General features: G+C 41.7%; 1 protein-coding gene across 3 annotated transcripts in view; it reads right to left on the minus strand.

Moving 5' to 3' along the window:
* Positions 1 to 5,251: 5,251 nt before the first annotated feature.
* ANO6 (anoctamin 6) overlaps positions 5,252 to 18,980 on the minus strand; it is a 224,993-nt gene continuing 211,264 nt past the window's right edge. For 2 of the 3 annotated variants that reach the window (XM_061206584.1, XM_061206583.1), the window contains one exon: positions 5,252 to 8,491. In XM_061206584.1, the coding sequence (XP_061062567.1) occupies positions 8,285 to 8,491 (207 nt within the window). In that variant the 3' untranslated portion in view covers positions 5,252 to 8,284. The remainder of the gene's footprint in view (positions 8,492 to 18,980) is intronic. The other variant, XM_061206585.1, reaches the window with a different exon arrangement.

An 18,980-nucleotide genomic window follows, 5' to 3' on the forward strand; every position in this document is an offset into this window, starting at 1 on the left:
AGGGAAGTTTTCGATTATAATCTCTTCAAATATTTTCTCTGGTCCTTTCTCTCTCTCTTCTCCTTCTAGGACCCCTATAATGAGAATGTTGTTGCGTTTAATGTTGTCCCAGAGGTCTCTTAGGCTGTCTTCATTTCTTTTCATTCTTTTTTCTTTATTCTGTTTTGCAGCAGTGAATTCCACCATTCTGTCTTCCAGGTCACTTATCCGTTCTTCTGCCTCAGTTATTCTGCTATTGATTCCTTCTAGTGTAGTTTTCAGTTCAGTTATTGTATTGTTCATCTCTGTTTGTTTTTTAATTCTTCTACGTCTTTATTAAACATTTCTTGCATCTTCTTGATCTTTGCCTGCATTCTTATTCCGAGGTCCTGGATCATCTTCACTATCATTATTCTGAATTCTTTTTCTGGAAGGTTGCCTATCTCCACTTCATTTAGTTGTTTTTCTGGGGTTTTATCTTGTTCCTTCATCTGGTATATAGCTCTCTGCGTTTTCATCTTGTCTGTCTTTCTGTGAATGTGATTTTTGTTCCACAGGCTGCAGGATTGTAGTTTTTCTTGCTTCTGCTGTCTGCCCTCTGGTGGTTGAGGCTATCTAAGGGGCTTGATGGGAGGCTCTGGTGGTGGGTAGAGCTGACTGTTGCTGTGGTGGTCAGAGCTCAGTAAAACTTTAATCCACTTGACTGTTGATGGGTGGGGCTGGGTTCCCTCCCTATTGGTTGTTTTGCCTGAGGCAACCCAACACTGGAGGCTACCTGGGCTCTTTGGTGGGGCTAATGACAGACTCTGGCAGGGCTCACGCCAAGGAGTACTTCCCAGAACTTCTGCTGCCAGTGTCCTTGTCCCCACGGTGAAACAGAGCCACCCCCCACCTCTGCAGGAGACCTTCCAACACTAGCAGGTACGTCTGGTTCAGTCTCCCCCGAGGTCACTGCTCCTTCCCCTGGGTCCCGATGTGCACACTATTTTGTGTGCGCCCTCCAAGAGTGCGGTCTCTGTTTCCCCCAGTCCTGTCGAAGTCCTGCAATCAATTCCCACTAGGCTTCAAAGTCTGATTCTCTATGAATTCCTCCTCCTGTTGCTGGACCCCCAGGTTGGGAAGCCTGACATGGGGCTGAGAACCTTCACTCCAGTGGGTGGACTTCTGTGGTATAAGTGTTCGCCAGTCAGTGAGTCACCCACCCACCATTTATGGGATTTGATTTTACTGTGATTGCGCCCCTCCTACCATCTCACTGTGGCTTCTCCTTTGTCTTTGGGTGTGGGGTATCTTTTTTGGTGAGTTCCAGTGTCTTCCTGTCGATGATTGTCCAGCAGCTAGTTGTGATTCTGGTGTTCTCGCAAGAGGGAGTGAGAGCACGTCCTTCTACTCCGCCATCTTGGTTCCTCTGGTAGAGTAATCTTGGTTGTAGGTTTTTCTCCTTCATCACTTTAAATATGTCCTGCCACTCCCTTCTGGCTTGCAGAGTTTCTGCTGAAAGATCATCTGTTAACCTTATGGGGATTCCCTTCTGTGTTATTTGTTGTTTTTCTCTTGCTGTTTTTAATATATGTTCTTTGTATTTAATTTTTAATCATTTGATTAATATGTGTCTTGGCGTGTTTCTCCTTGGATTTATCCTGTATGGGACTCTCTGTGCTTCCTGGACTTGATTAACTATTTCCTTTCCCATATTAGGTAAGTTTTCAAGTATAATCTCTTCAAATATTTTCTCAGTCCCTTTCTTTTTCTCTTCTTCTTCTGGGATCCCTATAATTCGAATGTTGGTGCATTTAATGTTGTCCCAGAGGTCTCTGAGACTGTCCTCAATTCTTTTCATTCTTTTTTCTTTATTCTGCTCTGCATTAGTTACTTCCACTACTTTATCTTCCAGGTCACTTATCCGTTCTTCTGCCTCAGTTATTCTGCTATTGATCCCTTCTAGAGAATTTTTAATTTCATTTATTGTGTTGTTCATCACTGTTTGTTTGCTCTTTAGTTCTTCTAAGTCCTCGTTAATCGTTTCTTGTATTTTCTCCATTCTATTTCCGAGATTTTGGATCATATTTACTATCGTTATTCTGAATTCTTTTTCAGGAAGTCTGCCTATTTGCTCTTCATTTTTTAGGTCTGGTGGGTTTTTGCCTTGCTCCTTCATCTGCTGTGTGTTTCTCTGTCTTCTCATTTTGCTTAACTTACTGTGTTTGTGGTCTCCTTTTCGCAGGCTGCAAGTTCGTAGTTCCCGTCATTTTTGGTGTCTATTCCCAGTGGCTAAGGTTGGTTCAGTGGGTTGTGTAGGCTTCCTGGTGGAGGGGACTAGTGCCTGCGTTCTGGTGGATGAGGCTGGATCTTGTCTTTCTGCTGGGCAGGTCCACGTCTGGTGGTGTGTTTTGGGGTGTCTGTGGCCTTATTATGATTTTAGGCAGCCTCTGTGCTAATGGATGGGGTTGTGTTCCTGTCTTGCTAGTTGTTTGGCATAGGGTGTCCAGCTCTTTAGCTTGCTGGTCGTTGAGTGGAGCTGGGTTTTGGTGTTGAGATGGAGATCTCTGGGAGATTTTTGCCATTTGATATTTCGTGGAGCTGGGAGGTCTTTTGTGGACCAGTGTCCTGAACGTGGCTCTCCCACCTCAGTGGCACAGCCCTGACGCCTGGCTGGAGCACAAAGTGCCTGTCCTCCACACGGCTCAGAATAAAAGGTTGGAAAAAAACAAAGAAAGAAGAAGATAAAATAACGTAAAATAAAATAAAATATAGTTATTAAAATAGAAAAAAAATTATTAAGAAAAAAATGTTTTAAGTAAACAAAAAAAACGGACAGACAGAACCCTAGGACAAATGGTAAAAGCAAAGCTGTACAGACAAAATCACACACAGAAGCAGACACATACACACTCAGAAAAAGAGAAAAAAGGAGAAAAAAAATATATCATTGCTCCCAAAGTCCACCCCTTCAATTTGGGATGATTCGTTGTCTATTAAGGTATTCCACAGATGCACGGTACATCAAGTTGATTGTGGAGATTTAATCCACTGCTCCTGAGGCTGCTGGGAGAGATTTCCCTTTCTCTTCTTTGTTCGCACAGCTCCCAGGGTTCAGCTTTGGATTTGGACATTCCTCTGCATGTAGGTCGCCTGAGGGCGTCTGTTCTTTGCTCAGACAGGACGGGGTTAAAGGAGCAGCTGATTCGGGGTCTCTGGCTCACTCAGGCCAAGGGGAGGGAAGGGTACGGATGCAGGGTGAGCCTACAGCGGCAGAGGCCGGCATGACGTTGCAACAGCCTGAGGTGTGCTGTGCGTTCTCCTGGGGAGGTTGTCCCTGGATCACGGGACCCTGGCTGTGGCGGGCTGCACAGGCTCCGGGAGGGGCAGTGTGGATAGTGACCTGTGCTTGCACACAGGCTTCTTGGTGGCTGCAGCAGCAGCCTTAGCATCTCATGCCCGTCTCTGGGGTCTGCGCTGACACGCCCGTCTCTGAAGCTCATTTAGGCAGTGCTCTGAATCCCCTCTCCTCGCGCACCCCGAAACAGTTTCTTGCCTCTTTGGCAGCTCCAGACTTTTTCCTGGACTCCCTGCCGGCTAGCTGTGGCGCACTAGCCCCTTTCAGGCTGTGTTCACGCAGCCAACCCCAGTCCTCTCCCTGGGATCTGACCTCCGAAGCTGGAGCCTCAGCTCCCAAGCCCCACCCATCCCGGTGGGGGAGCAGACAAGCCTCTTGGGCTGGTGAGTGCTGGTCAGCACCGATCCTCTGTGCAGGAATCTCTCCGCTTTGCCCTCTGCACCCCTATTGCTGCACTCTCTTCTGTGGCTCCGAAGCTTCCCCTCTGCCCACCCCCATCTCCGCCAGTGAAGGGGCTTCCTAATGTGTGGAAACCTTTCCTCCTTCACAGCTCCCTCCCACTGGTGCAGGTCCCGTCCGTATTCCTTTGTCTCTGTTTTTTTTTTCTTTTGCCCTACCCAGGTACGTGGGGGAGTTTCTTGCCTTTTGGGAGGTCTGAGGTCTTCTGCCAGCGTTCAGTAGGTGTTCTGTAGGAGTTGTTCCACATGTAGATGTACTTCTGATGTACTTGCGGAGAGGAAGGTGATCTCCATGTCTTACTCTTCCGCCATCTTGAAGCTCCTTCACACATTTCTGAATATGATTTTTTGAAACCAAAGAACATCTTTGAAGTCTCTTTTGGGCAAAAAGACTGCCCCGATGACCCTAACTCAGACTTCCTGGGACCTCTGGGGAGTGGGCTGGGCCGGGCTGAGCTAGGGAGATAGCAGGACTTAGGTTTCCAGCACAGCCTTCTTGCATAACTTGAGATTTTTTAACGACATGTTGCATTTCTTTTTTAATCATGTACTTTCATCATTTTTTAAAACATTACTTAAAATTTCCTTGCAACAAAATCATGTTGGCAGTGAGATCATGTGTAAGTAAACAACTTGCACAGTACCTGGTGGGGTCAGATAAATAACAGTTATTTAAGATTTCATCATTTCTCCCAAATGAGAAGGGGGTACTTTGCTAAAGAAGTTCTAGTTGCTCCTTTGCTGGACTTAAAATGCTTGAAGGGAAGAATAACATCATCAGTACCTGTACCAAGAGCATCATTTAAGAATCAGAGAAAATGCTTCTTCCTATTGGTCCAGTTATGGACTATTTTTGATTTAGTTTTACTGCAAGCCTAATGAGACTTAAGCTGGTCAAAAGAAGAAAAGAAATCAAAGGATGGAATAAGTTAATATCTTAATTTTATGTTGTCCAGGATTTAAAAACAAACAAAAAAGGCTGGTTTTTGTAATGAGATTTTCCTTTATATTCTTCTCCATAATTTCCCCTTTCTGTATCCAAGGCCATGGCAGATCCAAACAGAGCCTTTCTGAGCCTTATTAGAGACATGCCCTCTCTGGGAGTCATTGCCCCATGTCAGGTGACATGCCCCAGGTTTAGAATGCAGAGGCATCTTTATGCAATTAGCGGGAAGCACCTCTCCCTACTAGTGGATGCAGCTTGACACTGGTACACCTGGTCTCCAGGCTTGGTGCCCTGTGCAGGCCTCAATCCCAACAACTATCTGCAGCAGCCCTGGCTGAAACCCCACCCCCAATTTTTCCCAGAAAAAACATGTTTTAAAGTAAGTGCAGGTTATGAAAAATACAATTTTAGATATAATCCACATAAAAGTGCACATCTGTTATCTGAGTGATACATAATTGGTAAATAGATATACATCTGCTCTCTTTCTTAAAAACATTGTGACAATTGCATACAGAGTAGATCACAGTATTGTTTTTAAAAATGAATTTATTAAATTGCTCATAATTATAAAAGAATATTAAAGTGCACAGAAATTTGCAAAATATTACAAACTTTACATCTTATGCCACAGTGTATGAAAAGCATCATGAATATTTCAGTTTTACTTAAGCTGCTCATACATTTTAACTTCTTTTCAAACATCTTAAAATATAATATGGACACAAGAAAATGGTACAAGAAGTGTTTTAACACAGAGCGTATTCTGACCCCCTATTGTGAATTAATGTTTTCTGAAATTCAAGATGCACGTGCAATTATAAGGGAAGGCTTTTGGTGATAAACAGTTTGCAAAATGGTCTTGTTTAGTTTTCAAACAAAAACGAAAGCTTTCCCTTCCTATTGACATAACTAAAGTATCTGAGGGATATTTAAAGAAAAATCTCCTGAGTATTTTGGTCTAATGCTTTGATTTGTTAAAATTCACAGGCATCACAAAAGGATACAAAGTAAAATTTCTCTAGTGGGTAACACCAGACAGGTCTAGGGCCAGATTTCCCCTTCATAGGTCCACTGCCACACCCATCCATTTTTCCAAGGTGCCGCCTCTGCTCACATTTACAGATCTAGCCCACGAGTGCCTGCAGACACAGCCCCACATTTTCTTCATTACCCACTAGTCAGCACTAGACTTACATGAACACTGTCAGTATCACAGGTTAACCTGGGTCCCCACGACAACCTGGCCGTTTGGGGAATATTGGCAGTGTCATACATCACATTCGCTGCCTTAAAAGGGTAGAGGTTTTTTTCCCTCCTGTCCACAGAAGCAAACTTTAAACTATGAAGACGATTTATGAAAGATGGTTTATGAAAACATAAATGAACAATTCAAGTTCTATTTTATATACAAGGAGATAAGGCAAAAACATTTCCTTTTCTATGATTCCATAAGCAGTGAGTAATTGCCATATCCAACACTAGGAGATACTCCTACACTTCAGAGAAGAGAAGAGGTAATTGAGAGGAAGCGGCACCACTTCCAGGAGCAGTGTCCTGGGTGAGCAGGGAAAGGGATGAGAACACTTCCCCACTCGGAAGAAATTCATTTCTTTCTCCCAGTGTGGCCAGACCTCACATGGCCTGTTGTGAGCACTCTCTGATCACACCATTAACATTATCAAGAAAGCTAGTGAAATGGTCCAGATCCACTGGGACAATTCAAAAAAGTCCAGAATACCATTTTGATGAATCCTACAGAAATACTGTTTTTTTGTTTTTAACATTCATGGCAGGCATTTAGAATTGTGACCTGGAGTGAAGCTACTCTATTATAACAAGCCTGTAAATCTGCTCACTGAATAGTGTTTCCTTTTCCTTTGCTGCTGGGACTCAGAGTGTCTCGGGTCCTGTGGCACCTGGGCATTTAGCAGCATCCCAGTGGGTGGCGGCCCATCTAGCAAGAATCCAGTGCCAGACACCCTCTCCTGCACCCAGCCCTGCCTTGTCACCAGTCACAGGTGAGAGGTACGGGCCCTGTGTCTTTTCCAGAGCCTACAAGAGGGCCTGGCACCCGAAAAACAGTAAAGCACAGTAGAGACTGTCGAGCTGAATAAATCGAGGTCAAGATGTGCACGGTGGGGCAGAAGTTCAGCAGGAAGTTACCTCCATCTGACGGCAGAGTTTGTGACCAAACTAATTTGTTTTCTGACCCTTAATTGCCTGATTGGCTTGAGGGGAGGCTGGAAATTCAAATCAAATCCCGTCTCTTTTCTTTTTTGGGAATAATCTAGGTATTCTCCTGTCTCTCCCTCTCCCTCCCTAAAAAATGCTCCCCAGGTGCAAACAAGTTACTGGGCTGGGAGTAAGAGAAGGGAGGATGCGCTGAGCTACCTTCTCTGTGGCAGATGCTTTGGTAGGCTGATCACTTGGACGTGCAGAACCCCTCGCAGGAACACGGTTCGGTCACGCTGAGGGCACTTGCTGTTCTCTTGACATGCGCAGCACCGGCCTGTCACAATGGCTGTGAGACAATCACAAGGGTGCTTGTAATACTGTACTTCCTGGGATCTCAGGGATAAAGGGCAACTGGTGGGAACCTGGTGCGCTCATCTTTTCCAAACCATTATGTTGATAAATATGTAACTTTAATCACTTGATTTCATTTTTTTTCAAGAAATGACATATCTTCAGAAGAGGTAAATTAATTATCCTGATCAATATGAGTCACAATTCTGTTTCAATCTGTAACTTTCCCTGCTTTTGCCATCTTATTCCCTTGAGATTTGCAAAGCAGTCAACATTGATTAGGCACAGAACATTCTAGGAGTGCTCCTGGAAGATGAAAGGTGTCACTGTGAATTAGCACAAATATGCTCAGAACCTTGCTATCTTCATTGCAATCCATTAAGAGTATTTCTCTGAGATGGAAAGATAGGCCAAGATGAAGACTGAAAATTTCCTCTTATTACCTGAGATTTCTTTTTCTGTAGGAATGTGATAATGCACCTAAATATTGTGAAGTCTTGGGTCTATCTGACACTTAATACAGCATTCAAACTGAATTCTGCATTAGATATTTTTAATCACACAACTGCTAGCATGTCTAGTCTTTAATGATGGTATTTGTAAGGGAAAGATAACTCTGGAACAGATCTGGCAAAAAGTGAAGAAATGAAACAGTGCCTAAAAATAAAAAAGATCATGTGCTTGAGAACAGAAGGAATGAAAATAATCAAATGGAGGAAAAAAATCCACTCTGCTTTGGCAGGGGTTGTTTTTAAGCACACAAAGACACCTCTTCTGTGTTACTAAAATTCCAATTTATCAAAAAAAAAGTAACATTTTTGGTTTTCCTGGTGATTAGTTTTATGCCCTTCTTGATCTCAATTTTACATTTTCCAGTTCCTACATCGCTAGTTGAAACTGAAAAATAATCTGCATGAAAATGGCGATAGTTAAGACTCATATTTGCCAAAGTGATTTAACTTATTCTCATTAGTGATTCATAATATATTTTGATAAAGCTAAATTCTTTAAAGTGCTTCTCAGAACATAAAGCTCTTAATCTGACTTTGGTCGTAAATTGTTATCTACTACTGCTATCATCCTCTCAGCTATGACTCCCATATTTTTGGTCATGTCTTTGAGGTGATTCTCATGAAGAAGCTTCTGGGTTAGGTATTTTTCTCTCCTGATCTTGCTCTTCGTGCTTTTCGATATGTCTGGAATTGTATACGAAATGAAAAATTTCACAGAATAGATGATATGCTAAGGGAGAGAAGAAAAATGTCAATCACAAGAGATGTAAGGGAACACAGAGTTTCTTCCATTTATTTTTGCTAGCCATTATTAGCAATATATCAGGACAAGGTGGTGGGCATTCATCATGTATACCCAATCTCTCCCACCACAGCATGGCTCTGACAAGGCGCTACATTTTGTTACTTTATAAATTTCAAGAATACTATTTGATATGTAGAACAGAATACATCTAATATCTAGAACACTCACCATGACACTGACAATGCTATGATATTTTTATGTGTGTTCCTTTCCTATCTTGTTCCCAGGCCTCTTCCCAAAGGTAAACACTAACCTATCTGTGTGAGTATATGTATATAATTTTCTTTTATTTTTGAATAGTTTAACAAGGTATATATATATCCCCAAATAGTATCTTGTTTAGTTTTGCTTGCTTTAAGCTTTATAAAAACAGTATGATACTGTCAGTATGGTACAATCTTTTGAAAATTGCTTTTTTTCCATTCAAAATTAGTTTCTAAGATTCATCAATGTTATTGTGCATAACTGTAGTCCATTTTCACTTCTATATAATCCATTGTGCAAACACACTGTAATTTATTCGTTCCCCTATCAAAAGGAATTGGGTTTGTGTCTAGTTTTTGGATTAGAAACAATGATGTTGGGAACGGTCTTGCACTTGGATTCTGGAGAATACCTGTGAGTTTCTCAAAAGCGTGCACCTAGGGGTGGAACTGCTGAGACCCTCTGTTATATGAATGTTCAATTTTACAAGATCATACCAACTATACCAGCTGACACTCCCACCAGCAGAGTGTGATGATTTCAGTTGCTCTACATCCTTGTTTGCACTTGTTACCATCAATTTTTTTTTTTTAAACCAACATGGTGATTATGAAATGGACTTTCACTTTGGTCTTACTTTGCATTTCCCTGATAAATAATAAGCTTGAAAACCTTTTTATTTATTCACTGTTCAAAAATCCCTAACCTAGCAAGAAGATAGAGATAATATAGAATAAACATAATTAAAAACAAATAAATTACACATAGTGTTAAAAAGTGGTAAGAGCTATGGGGAAAAAAGTGACATGAGCTAAGTAAAGCAGAGTAACAGTTATCATGAGTGTTATGGTGGGAGGTAAAATTTATATAGATTTTACATAGATCAGTCTGGACATGCTTCATTGAGCAAAGATTTTTAAGGAGGTGAGGAAATTAGCCATGCAGACATCAGGAAGAAAGACATTCTAGGCAAAGGGAACAGCCAACACAGTCCATCTGGTAGAAGCCTGAAGGGTGCGTTCCAGGAAGGCTGGAGTGAAGTGACATCAGGGAGGCAACAGAGCGTGGCTAGATTGTGTTTGGCCTTGTATGTCATTATAAGGACTTTGGCTTTACTCGGAATGAGATGTGAAGACAATAGGGAGTCCAGTTAGGAGACTGTTGCCCAAATTTGGGCAAGAAATGATGGTGGCTCTAACTTGGGCGGCAGCAGCAGAGCTCGTAAGAAGTGGTCAGATTTGTGATATATTTTCAAAGGAAAACTCAACAAGACTAGATGTAAAATAAGTGGGGGAGAGAAAACAAGGGGGACTCCAAGAATTCTGGCCCAAGCAACTGTTGGGATGGAACTGCCATAATTGAGAGGGGGTAAAACTGTGGACAGAACAGATTTAGTGCACAGTAGGGAGAAGAACATTGCAAGTGGACTTAAGAAAATATGGGAGGGAAGGGCAAGATGGCGGAAGAGTAAGACGCGGAGATCACCTTCCTTCCCACAGATACATGAGAAATACATCTACACGTGGAACTGCTCCTACAGAACACCCACTGAACGCTGGCAGAAGACGTCAGACCTCCCAAAAGGCAAGAAAATCCCCACGTACTTGGGTAGGGCAAAAGAAAAAAAGAAATAACAGAGACAAAAGAATAGGGACGGGACCTGCACCAGTGGGAGGGAGCTGTGAAGGAGGAAAGGTTTCCACAAACTAGGAAGCCCCTTCGCGGGCAGAGACTGTGGGTGGCAGAGGGGGTAAGCTTCGGAGCCACGGAGGAGAGCGCAGCCTCAGTGGTGCGGAGGGCAAAGCGGAGAGATTCCTGCACAGAGGAGCGGTGCCGACCAGCACTCACCAGCCCGAGAGGCTTGTCTGCTCAGCCGCGGGGGCGGGCGGGGGCTGGGAGCTGAGGCTCGGGCTTCGGTGCTAGCCAAGAGGGAGTCCAGGAAAAAGACTGCAGCTGCCGAAGAGGCAAGAGACTTTTTCTTGCCTCTTTGTTTCGCGGCACGCAAGGAGAGGGGATTCAGAGCGCCGCTTAAACTAACTCCAGAGACGGGCGCGAGCTGCGGCTATCAGCGCGGATCCCACAGCAACAGGGACGCAGAGGGAAAAACGGAGAGATTCCGGCACAGAGGCTCGGCGCCGAGCAGCACTCACCAGCCCGAGAGGCTTGTCTGCTCACCCGCCGGGGCGGGCGGGGGCTGGGAGCTGAGGCTCGGGCTTCGGTCGGATCGCAGGGAGAGGACTGGGGTTGGCTGCGTGAACACAGCCTGAAGGGGCTAGCGCACCACAGCTAGCCGGGAGGGAGCCCGAGAAAAAGTCTGCAGCTGCCGAAGAGGCAAGAGACTTTTTCTTGCCTCTTTGTTTCGCGGCGTGCAAGGAGAGGGGATTCAGAGCGCCACTTAAACGAACTCCAGAGACGGGCGCGAGCCGCGGCTATCAGCGCGGACCCCAGAGACGGGCATGAGACGCTAAGGCTGCTGCTGCCGCCACCAAAAAGCCTGTGGGCGAGCACAGGTCATTCTCCACACCGCCCCTCCCGGGAGCCTGTGCAGCCCGCCACGGCCAGGCTCCCGTAATCTGGGGACAACTTCCCCGGGAGAGCGCACGGCGCGCCTCAGGCTGCTGCAACGTCACGCCGGCTTCTGCCGCTGCAGGCTCGCCCCGCCTCCTCCGTACCGCTCCCTCCCCCCCGGCCTGACTGAGCCAGAGCCCCCGAATCAGCTGCTCCTTTAACCCCGTTCTGTCTGGGCAGGGAACAGACGCCCTCAGGCGACCTACATGCAGAGGCGGGTCCAAATCCAAAGCTGAACCCCGGGAGCTGTACGAACAAAGAAGAGAAAGGGAAATCTCTCCCAGCAGCCTCAGAAGCAGCGGATTAAAGCTCCACAAACAACTTGATGTGCCTGCATCTGTTGAATACCTGAATAGACAACGAATCATCCCAAATTTAGGAGGTGGACTTTGGGAGCAGGATATATTAATTTTTCCCCTTTTCCTTTTTTTGTGAGTGTATATGTGTATGCTTCTGGGTGAGATTTTGTCTGTATAGCTTTGCTCTCACCGTTAGTCCTAGGGTTAGGTCCGTCCGTTTTTTTTTTTTTCTTTTTTTACTTAAAAAAAATTTTTTTTCCCTAATGTTTTCTTAATAATTTTTTCCTTATTTTCTATTTTTAAAAAATTAAAAAAAAATTTTTAATAAGTTTTTTCATATTTTTTATTTTAAAAAATTAAAAAAATTTTTTTCTTAATAAATTTTTTCTTAACAATTTTTTATTTTTAGTATAAAAAATTAATAAATCTATTTTTAAAAATTAAAAAAATTTTTTTTCTTAATAAATTCTTAATAATTTTTTTCTTATTTTTTATTATAATTGCTTTATTTTATTTTATTTTACCCTCTTTCTTTCTTTCTTTCCATTTTTTCTTCCTTTTATTCTGAGCCGTGTGGATGAAAGGCTCTTGGTGCCCCAGCCAGGCATCAGGGCTGTGCCTCTGAGGTGGGAGAGCCAACTTCAGGACACTGGTCCACAAGAGACCTCCCAGCTCCACGTAATACCAAACGGCGAAAATCTCTCAGAGATCTCCATCTCAACATCAAGACCCAGCTTCACTCAACGACCAGCAAGCTACAGGGCTGGACACCCTATGCCAAACAACTAGCAAGACAGGAACACAGCCCCATCCATTAACAGAGAGGCTGCCTAAAATCATAATAAGGCCACAGACACCCCAAAACACACCACCAGACGTGGACGAGCCCAACAGAAAGACAACATCCAGCCTCATCCACCAGAACACAGGCACTAGTTCCCTCCACCAGGAAACCTACACAACCCACTGAACCAACCTTAGCCACTGGGGACAGATACCAAAAACAACGGGAACTACGAACCTGCAGCCTGTGAAAAGGAGACCCCAAACACAGTAAGATAAGCAAAATGAGAAGACAGAAAAACACACAGCAGATGAAGGAGCAGGGTCAAAACACACCAGAACTAACAAATGAAGAGGAAATAGGTAGTCTACCTGAAAAAGAATTCAGAATAATGATTGATAGTAAGGATGATCCAAAATCTTGGAAATAGAATAGACAAAATGCAAGAAACATTTAACAAGGACGTAGAAGAACTAAAGAGGAACCAAGCAACGATGAAAAGCACAATAAATGAAATTAAAAATACTCTAGATGGGATCAATAGCAGAATAACTGAGGCAGAAGAACGGATAGTGACCTGGAAGATAAAATGGTGGAAATAACTACTGCAGAGCAGAATAAAGAAAAAAGAATGAAAAGAACTGAGGACAGTCTCAGAGACCTCTGGGACAACATTAAACGCACCAACATTCGAATTATAGGGGTCCCAGAAGAAGAAGAGAAAAAGAAAGGGACTGAGAAAATATTTGAAGAGATTATAGTTGAAAACTTCCCTAATATGGGAAAGGAAATAGTTAATCAAGTCCTGGAAGCACAGAGAGTCCCATACAGGATAAATCCAAGAAGAAACACACCAAGACACATATTAATCAAACTATCAAAAATTAAATATAAAGAAAACATTTTAAAAGCAGCAAGGGAAAAACAACAAATAACACACAAGGGCATCCCCATAAGGTTAACAGCTGATCTTTCAGCAGAAACTCTGCAAGCCAGAAGGGAGTGGCAGGATATACTTAAAGTGATGAAGGAGAAAAACCTACAACCAAGATTACTCTACCCAGCAAGGATCTCATTCAGATTTGATGGAGAAATTAAAACCTTTACAGACAAGCAAAAGCTGAGAGAGTTCAGCACCACCAAACCAGCTTTACAACAAATGCTAAAGGAACTTCTCTAGGCAAGAAACACAAGAGAAGGAAAACACCTACAATAACAAACCCAAAACATTTAAGAAAATGGGAATAGGAACATACATATCGATAATTACCTTAAAGGTAAATGGATTAAATGCTCCCACCAAAAGACACAGACTGGCTGAATGGATACAAAAACAAGACCCATATATATGCTGTCTACAAGAGACCCACTTCAGACCTAGAGACACATACAGACTGAAAGTGAGGGGATGGAAAAAGATATTCCATGCAAATGGAAATCAAAAGAAAGCTGGAGTAGCAATTCTCATATCAGACAAAATAGACTTTAAAATAAAGACTATTCCAAGAGACAAAGAAGGACACTATATAATGATCAAGGGATCGATCCAAGAGGAAGGTATAACAATTGTAAATATTTATGCACCCAACATAGGAGCACCTCAATACATAAGGCAAATACTAACAGCCATAAAAGGGGAAATCGACAGTAACACAATCATAGTAGGGGACTTTAACACCCCACTTTCACCAATGGACAGATTATCCAAAATGAAAATAAATAAGGAAACACAAGCTTTAAATGATACATTAAACAAGATGGACTTAATTGATATTTATAGGATATTCCACCCAAAAACAACAGAATACACATTTTTCTCAAGTGCTCATGGAACATTCTCCAGGATAGATCATATCTTGGGTCACAAATCAAGCCTTGGTAAATTTAAGAAAATTGAAATCGTATCAAGTATCTTTTCCGACCACAACGCTATGAGACTAGATATCAATTACAGGAAAAGATCTGTAAAAAATACAAACACATGGAGGCTACACAATACACTACTTAATAACGAAGTGATCACTGCAGAAATCAAAGGGGAAATCAAAAAATACCTAGAAACAAATGACAATGGAGACACGACGATCCAAAACCTATGGGATGCAGCAAAAGCAGTTCTAAGAGGGAAGTTTATAGCAATACAAGCCTACATCAAGAAACAGGAAACATCTCGAATAAACAACCTAACCTTGCACCTAAAGCAATTAGAGAAAGAAGAACAAAAAAACCCCAAAGCTAGCAGAAGGAAAGAAATCATAAAGATCAGATCAGAAATAAATGAAAAAGAAATGAAGGAAACAATAGCAAAAATCAATGAAACTAAAAGCTGGTTCTTTGAGAAGATAAACAAAATTGATAAACCATTAGCCAGACTCATCAAGAGAAAAAGGGAGAAGACTCAAATTAATAGAATTAGAAATGAAAAAGGAGAAGTAACCACTGACACTGCAGAAATACAAAGGATCATGAGAGATTACTACAAGCAACTCTATGCCAATAAAATGGACAACCTGGAAGAAATGGACAGATTCTTAGAAATGCACAACCTGCTGAGACTGAACCAGGAAGAAATAGAAAATATGAACAGACCAATCACAAGCACTGAAATTGAAACTGTGATTAAAAATCTTCCAAAAAACAAAAGCCCAGGACCAGATGGCTTCACAGGCGAATTCTATCAAACATTTAGAGAAGAGCTAACACCTATCCTTCTCAAACTCTTCCAAAATATTGCAGAGGGAGGAACACTCCCCAACTCATTCTACGAGGCCACCATCACCCTGATACCAAAACCAGACAAAGATGTCACAAAGAAAGAAAACTACAGGCCAATATCACTGATGAACATAGATGCAAAAATCCTCAACAAAATACTAGCAAACAGAATCCAACAGCACATTAAAAGGATTATACACCATGATCAAGTGGGGTTTATTCCAGGAATGCAAGGATTCTTCAATATACGCAAATCAATCAACGTGATACATCATATTAACAAATTGAAGGAGAAAAACCATATGATCATCTCAATAGATGCAGATAAAGCTTTCGACAAAATTCAACACCCATGTATGATAAAAGTCCTACAGAAAGTAGGCATAGAGGGAACTTTCCTCAACATAATAAAGGCCGTATATGACAAACCCACAGCCAACATTGTCCTCAATGGTGAAAAACTGAAACCATTTCCACTAAGATCAGGAACAAGACAAGGTTGCCCACTCTCACCACTATTATTCAACATAGTTTTGGAAGTGTTAGCCACAGCAATCAGAGAAGAAAAAGAAATAAAAGGAATCCAAATCGGAAAAGAAGAAGTAAAGCTGTCACTGTTTGCAGATGACATGATACTATACATAGAGAATCCAAAAGATGCTACCAGAAAACTACTAGAGCTAATCCATGAATTTGGTAAAGTAGCAGGATACAAAATTAATGCACAGAAATCTCTTGCATTCCTGTATACTAATGATGAAAAATCTGAAAGTGAAATTAAGAAAACACTCCCATTTACCATTGCAACAAAAAGAATAAAATATCTAGGAATAAACCTACCTAAGGAGACAAAAGACCTGTATGCAGAAAATTATAGGACACTGATGAAAGAAATTAAAGATGATACAAATAGATGGAGAGATATACCATGTTCTTGGATTGGAAGAATCAACATTGTGAAAATGACTCTGCTACCCAAAGCAATCTACAGATTCAATGCAATCCCTATCAAACTACCACTGGCATTTTTCACAGAACTAGAACAAAAAATTTCACAATTTGTATGGAAACACAAAAGACCCCGAATAGCCAAAGCAATCTTGAGAACGAAAAATGGAGCTGGAGGAATCAGGCTCCCTGACTTCAGACTATATTACAAAGCTACAGTAATCAAGACAGTTTGGTACTGGCCCAAAAACAGAAATATAGATCAATGGAACAGGATAGAAAGCCCAGAGATAAGCCCACGCACATATGGTCACCTTATCTTTGATAAAGAAGGCAAGCATATACAGTGGAGAAAAGACAGCCTCTTCAATAAGTGGTGCTGGGAAAATTGGACAGGTACATGTAAAAGTATGAAATTAGAACACTCCCTGACACCATACACAAAAATAAACTCAAAATGGATTAAAGACCTAAGTGTAAGGCCAGACACTATCAAACTCTTAGAGGAAAACATAGGCAGAACACTCTATGACATAAATCACAGCAAGATCCTTTTTGACCCAGCTCCTAGAGAAATGGAAATAAAAACACAAATAAACAAATGGGACCTAATGAAACTTAAAAGCTTTTGCACAGCAAAGGAAACCATAAACAAGACCAAAAGACAACCCTCAGAATGGGAGAAAATATTTGCAAATGAAGCAACTGACAAAGGATTAATCTCCAAGATTTACAAGCAGCTCATGCAGCTCAATAACAAAAAAACGAACAACCCAATCCAAAAATGGGCAGAAGACCTAAATAGACATTTCTCCAAAGAAGATATACAGATTGCCAACAGACACATGAAAGAATGCTCAACATCATAAATCATTAGAGAAATGCAAATCAAAACTACAATGAGGTATCATCTCATACCGGTCAGAATGGCCATCATCAAAAAATCTAGAAACAATAAATGCTGGAGAGGGTGTGGAGAAAAGGGAACACTCTTGCACTGTTGGTGGGAATGTAAATTGATACAGCCACTATGGAGAACAGTATGGAGGGTCCTTAAAAAACTAAAAATAGAACTACCATATGACCCAGCAATCCCACTACTGGGCATATACCCTGAGAAAACCATAATTCAGAAAGAGTCATGTACCAAAATATTCATTGCAGCTCTGTTTACAATAGCCAGGACATGGAAGCAACCTAGGTGTCCATCATCGGATGAATGGATAAAGAAGATGTGGCACATATATACAATGGAATATTACTCAGCCATAAAAAGAAATGAAATGGAGGTATTTGTAATGAGGTGGATGGAATTAAAGTCTGTCATACAGAGTGAAGTAAGTCAGAAAGAGAAAAACAAATACAGTATGCTAACACATATATATGGAATCTAAGGAAAAAAAAAAAAAGGTCATGAAGAATCTAGCGGCAAGATGGGAATAAAGACACAGACCTACTAGAGAATGGACTTGAGGATATGGGGAGGGGGAGGGGTGAGATGTGACAGGGTGAGAGAGTGTCATGGACATATATACACTACCAAATGTAAAATAGATAGCTAGTGGAAAGCAGCCGCATAGCACAGGGAGATCAGCTCAGTGCTTTGTGACCACCTAGAGGGGTGGGATAGGGAGGGTGGGAGGGAGGGAGATGCAAGAGGGAAGAGATATGGGAACATATGTATATGTATAACTGATTCACTTTGTTATAAAGCAGAAGCTAGCACACCATTGTAAAGCAATTATACTTCAATAAAGATGTTAAAAAAAAAAAAAAAAAGAAAATATGGGAATTTAGGGCAGTAGATTTGAGGTATCTGTTAGATAGCCAAGCAGAAAGGTCAAGTATGCAGTTGGATTGATGGGTTGAGTTCAGAAGAGAGGTTTTCTGGGGATATCCATTAGTGAGTCACTGACATATAGATAGCACTTAAAGTCTCCGGACTGCATGAGATCACCAACGCTGTGGGTAGAGAGAAAAGACAACCAAGGAATGAACCATGGATCATTAAGAAGAGAAGGAAGGGACGGGCAAAGAAGTTAAGACAGGACTGCATAGAGAGGTAGGAAGAAAGGCAAAATATGTGTTTCCCTGGGAGCCAAGTGAGGAAGAGTTTCAAGGAAGAGTGATCAGCTGTGTCAAATGTTTCTTGTAAATCAGGTAGTGTGACAGTGGAGAATATTTTGAGCTGAGAAAGATACTAGTGAGTTCAAGTGATAGAATTACATAGTAAAGAGGCAAAAGTTGATGTAGGAAAGAGGTTTTTTTTTTTCTTTCCCATCCATTTCTGAGGTAGGTAATATTTACAGATATGAAGATTTTCTATGTTACATCACCCTTGCATTTCTGGGATAAAGCCAATGTGATATGCTGTTGTCTTTTGAAAATAGATTGCTAGACCCAGTCTGCACATCTTAAAAAGATCTTTGCATCTATGCATTGAGTAAGACCGACATACTTTCCCCTTCGCTTTCTATTGTCTGATTTCAGGAACTAAAAGGGGTTGGAGAGTATTTCCTTTTCCTGATCTCTGGAGGAGTGTGTATAATATTGAAATGATCTGTTCTAGAAAGTTTGGTATCACTCTCCTAGAAAGCCATACGGCTTGGTGTTTTCAATGTGGACAGATTTTTCAATTACTCAAAGTATTGCTATAATTTGAGTTTACAGTTACCTTCTTTAGCATTTTAAAGATATTAGACTCTTCTCTTCTGGCTTTCAGACTGATGTTAAAAAGTCTACTCTCAAGACACAGACTGGCTGAACAGATACAAAAACAAGACCCATATATATGCTGTCTACAAGAGACCTACTTCAGACATAGGGACACATACAGACTGAAAGTGAGGGGATGGAAAAAGATATTCCATGCAAATGGAAATCAAAAGAAAGCTGG

This window comes from Eubalaena glacialis, chromosome 11 (assembly GCF_028564815.1).
Source record: "Eubalaena glacialis isolate mEubGla1 chromosome 11, mEubGla1.1.hap2.+ XY, whole genome shotgun sequence".
NCBI classification, from domain to species: domain Eukaryota; kingdom Metazoa; phylum Chordata; class Mammalia; order Artiodactyla; family Balaenidae; genus Eubalaena; species Eubalaena glacialis.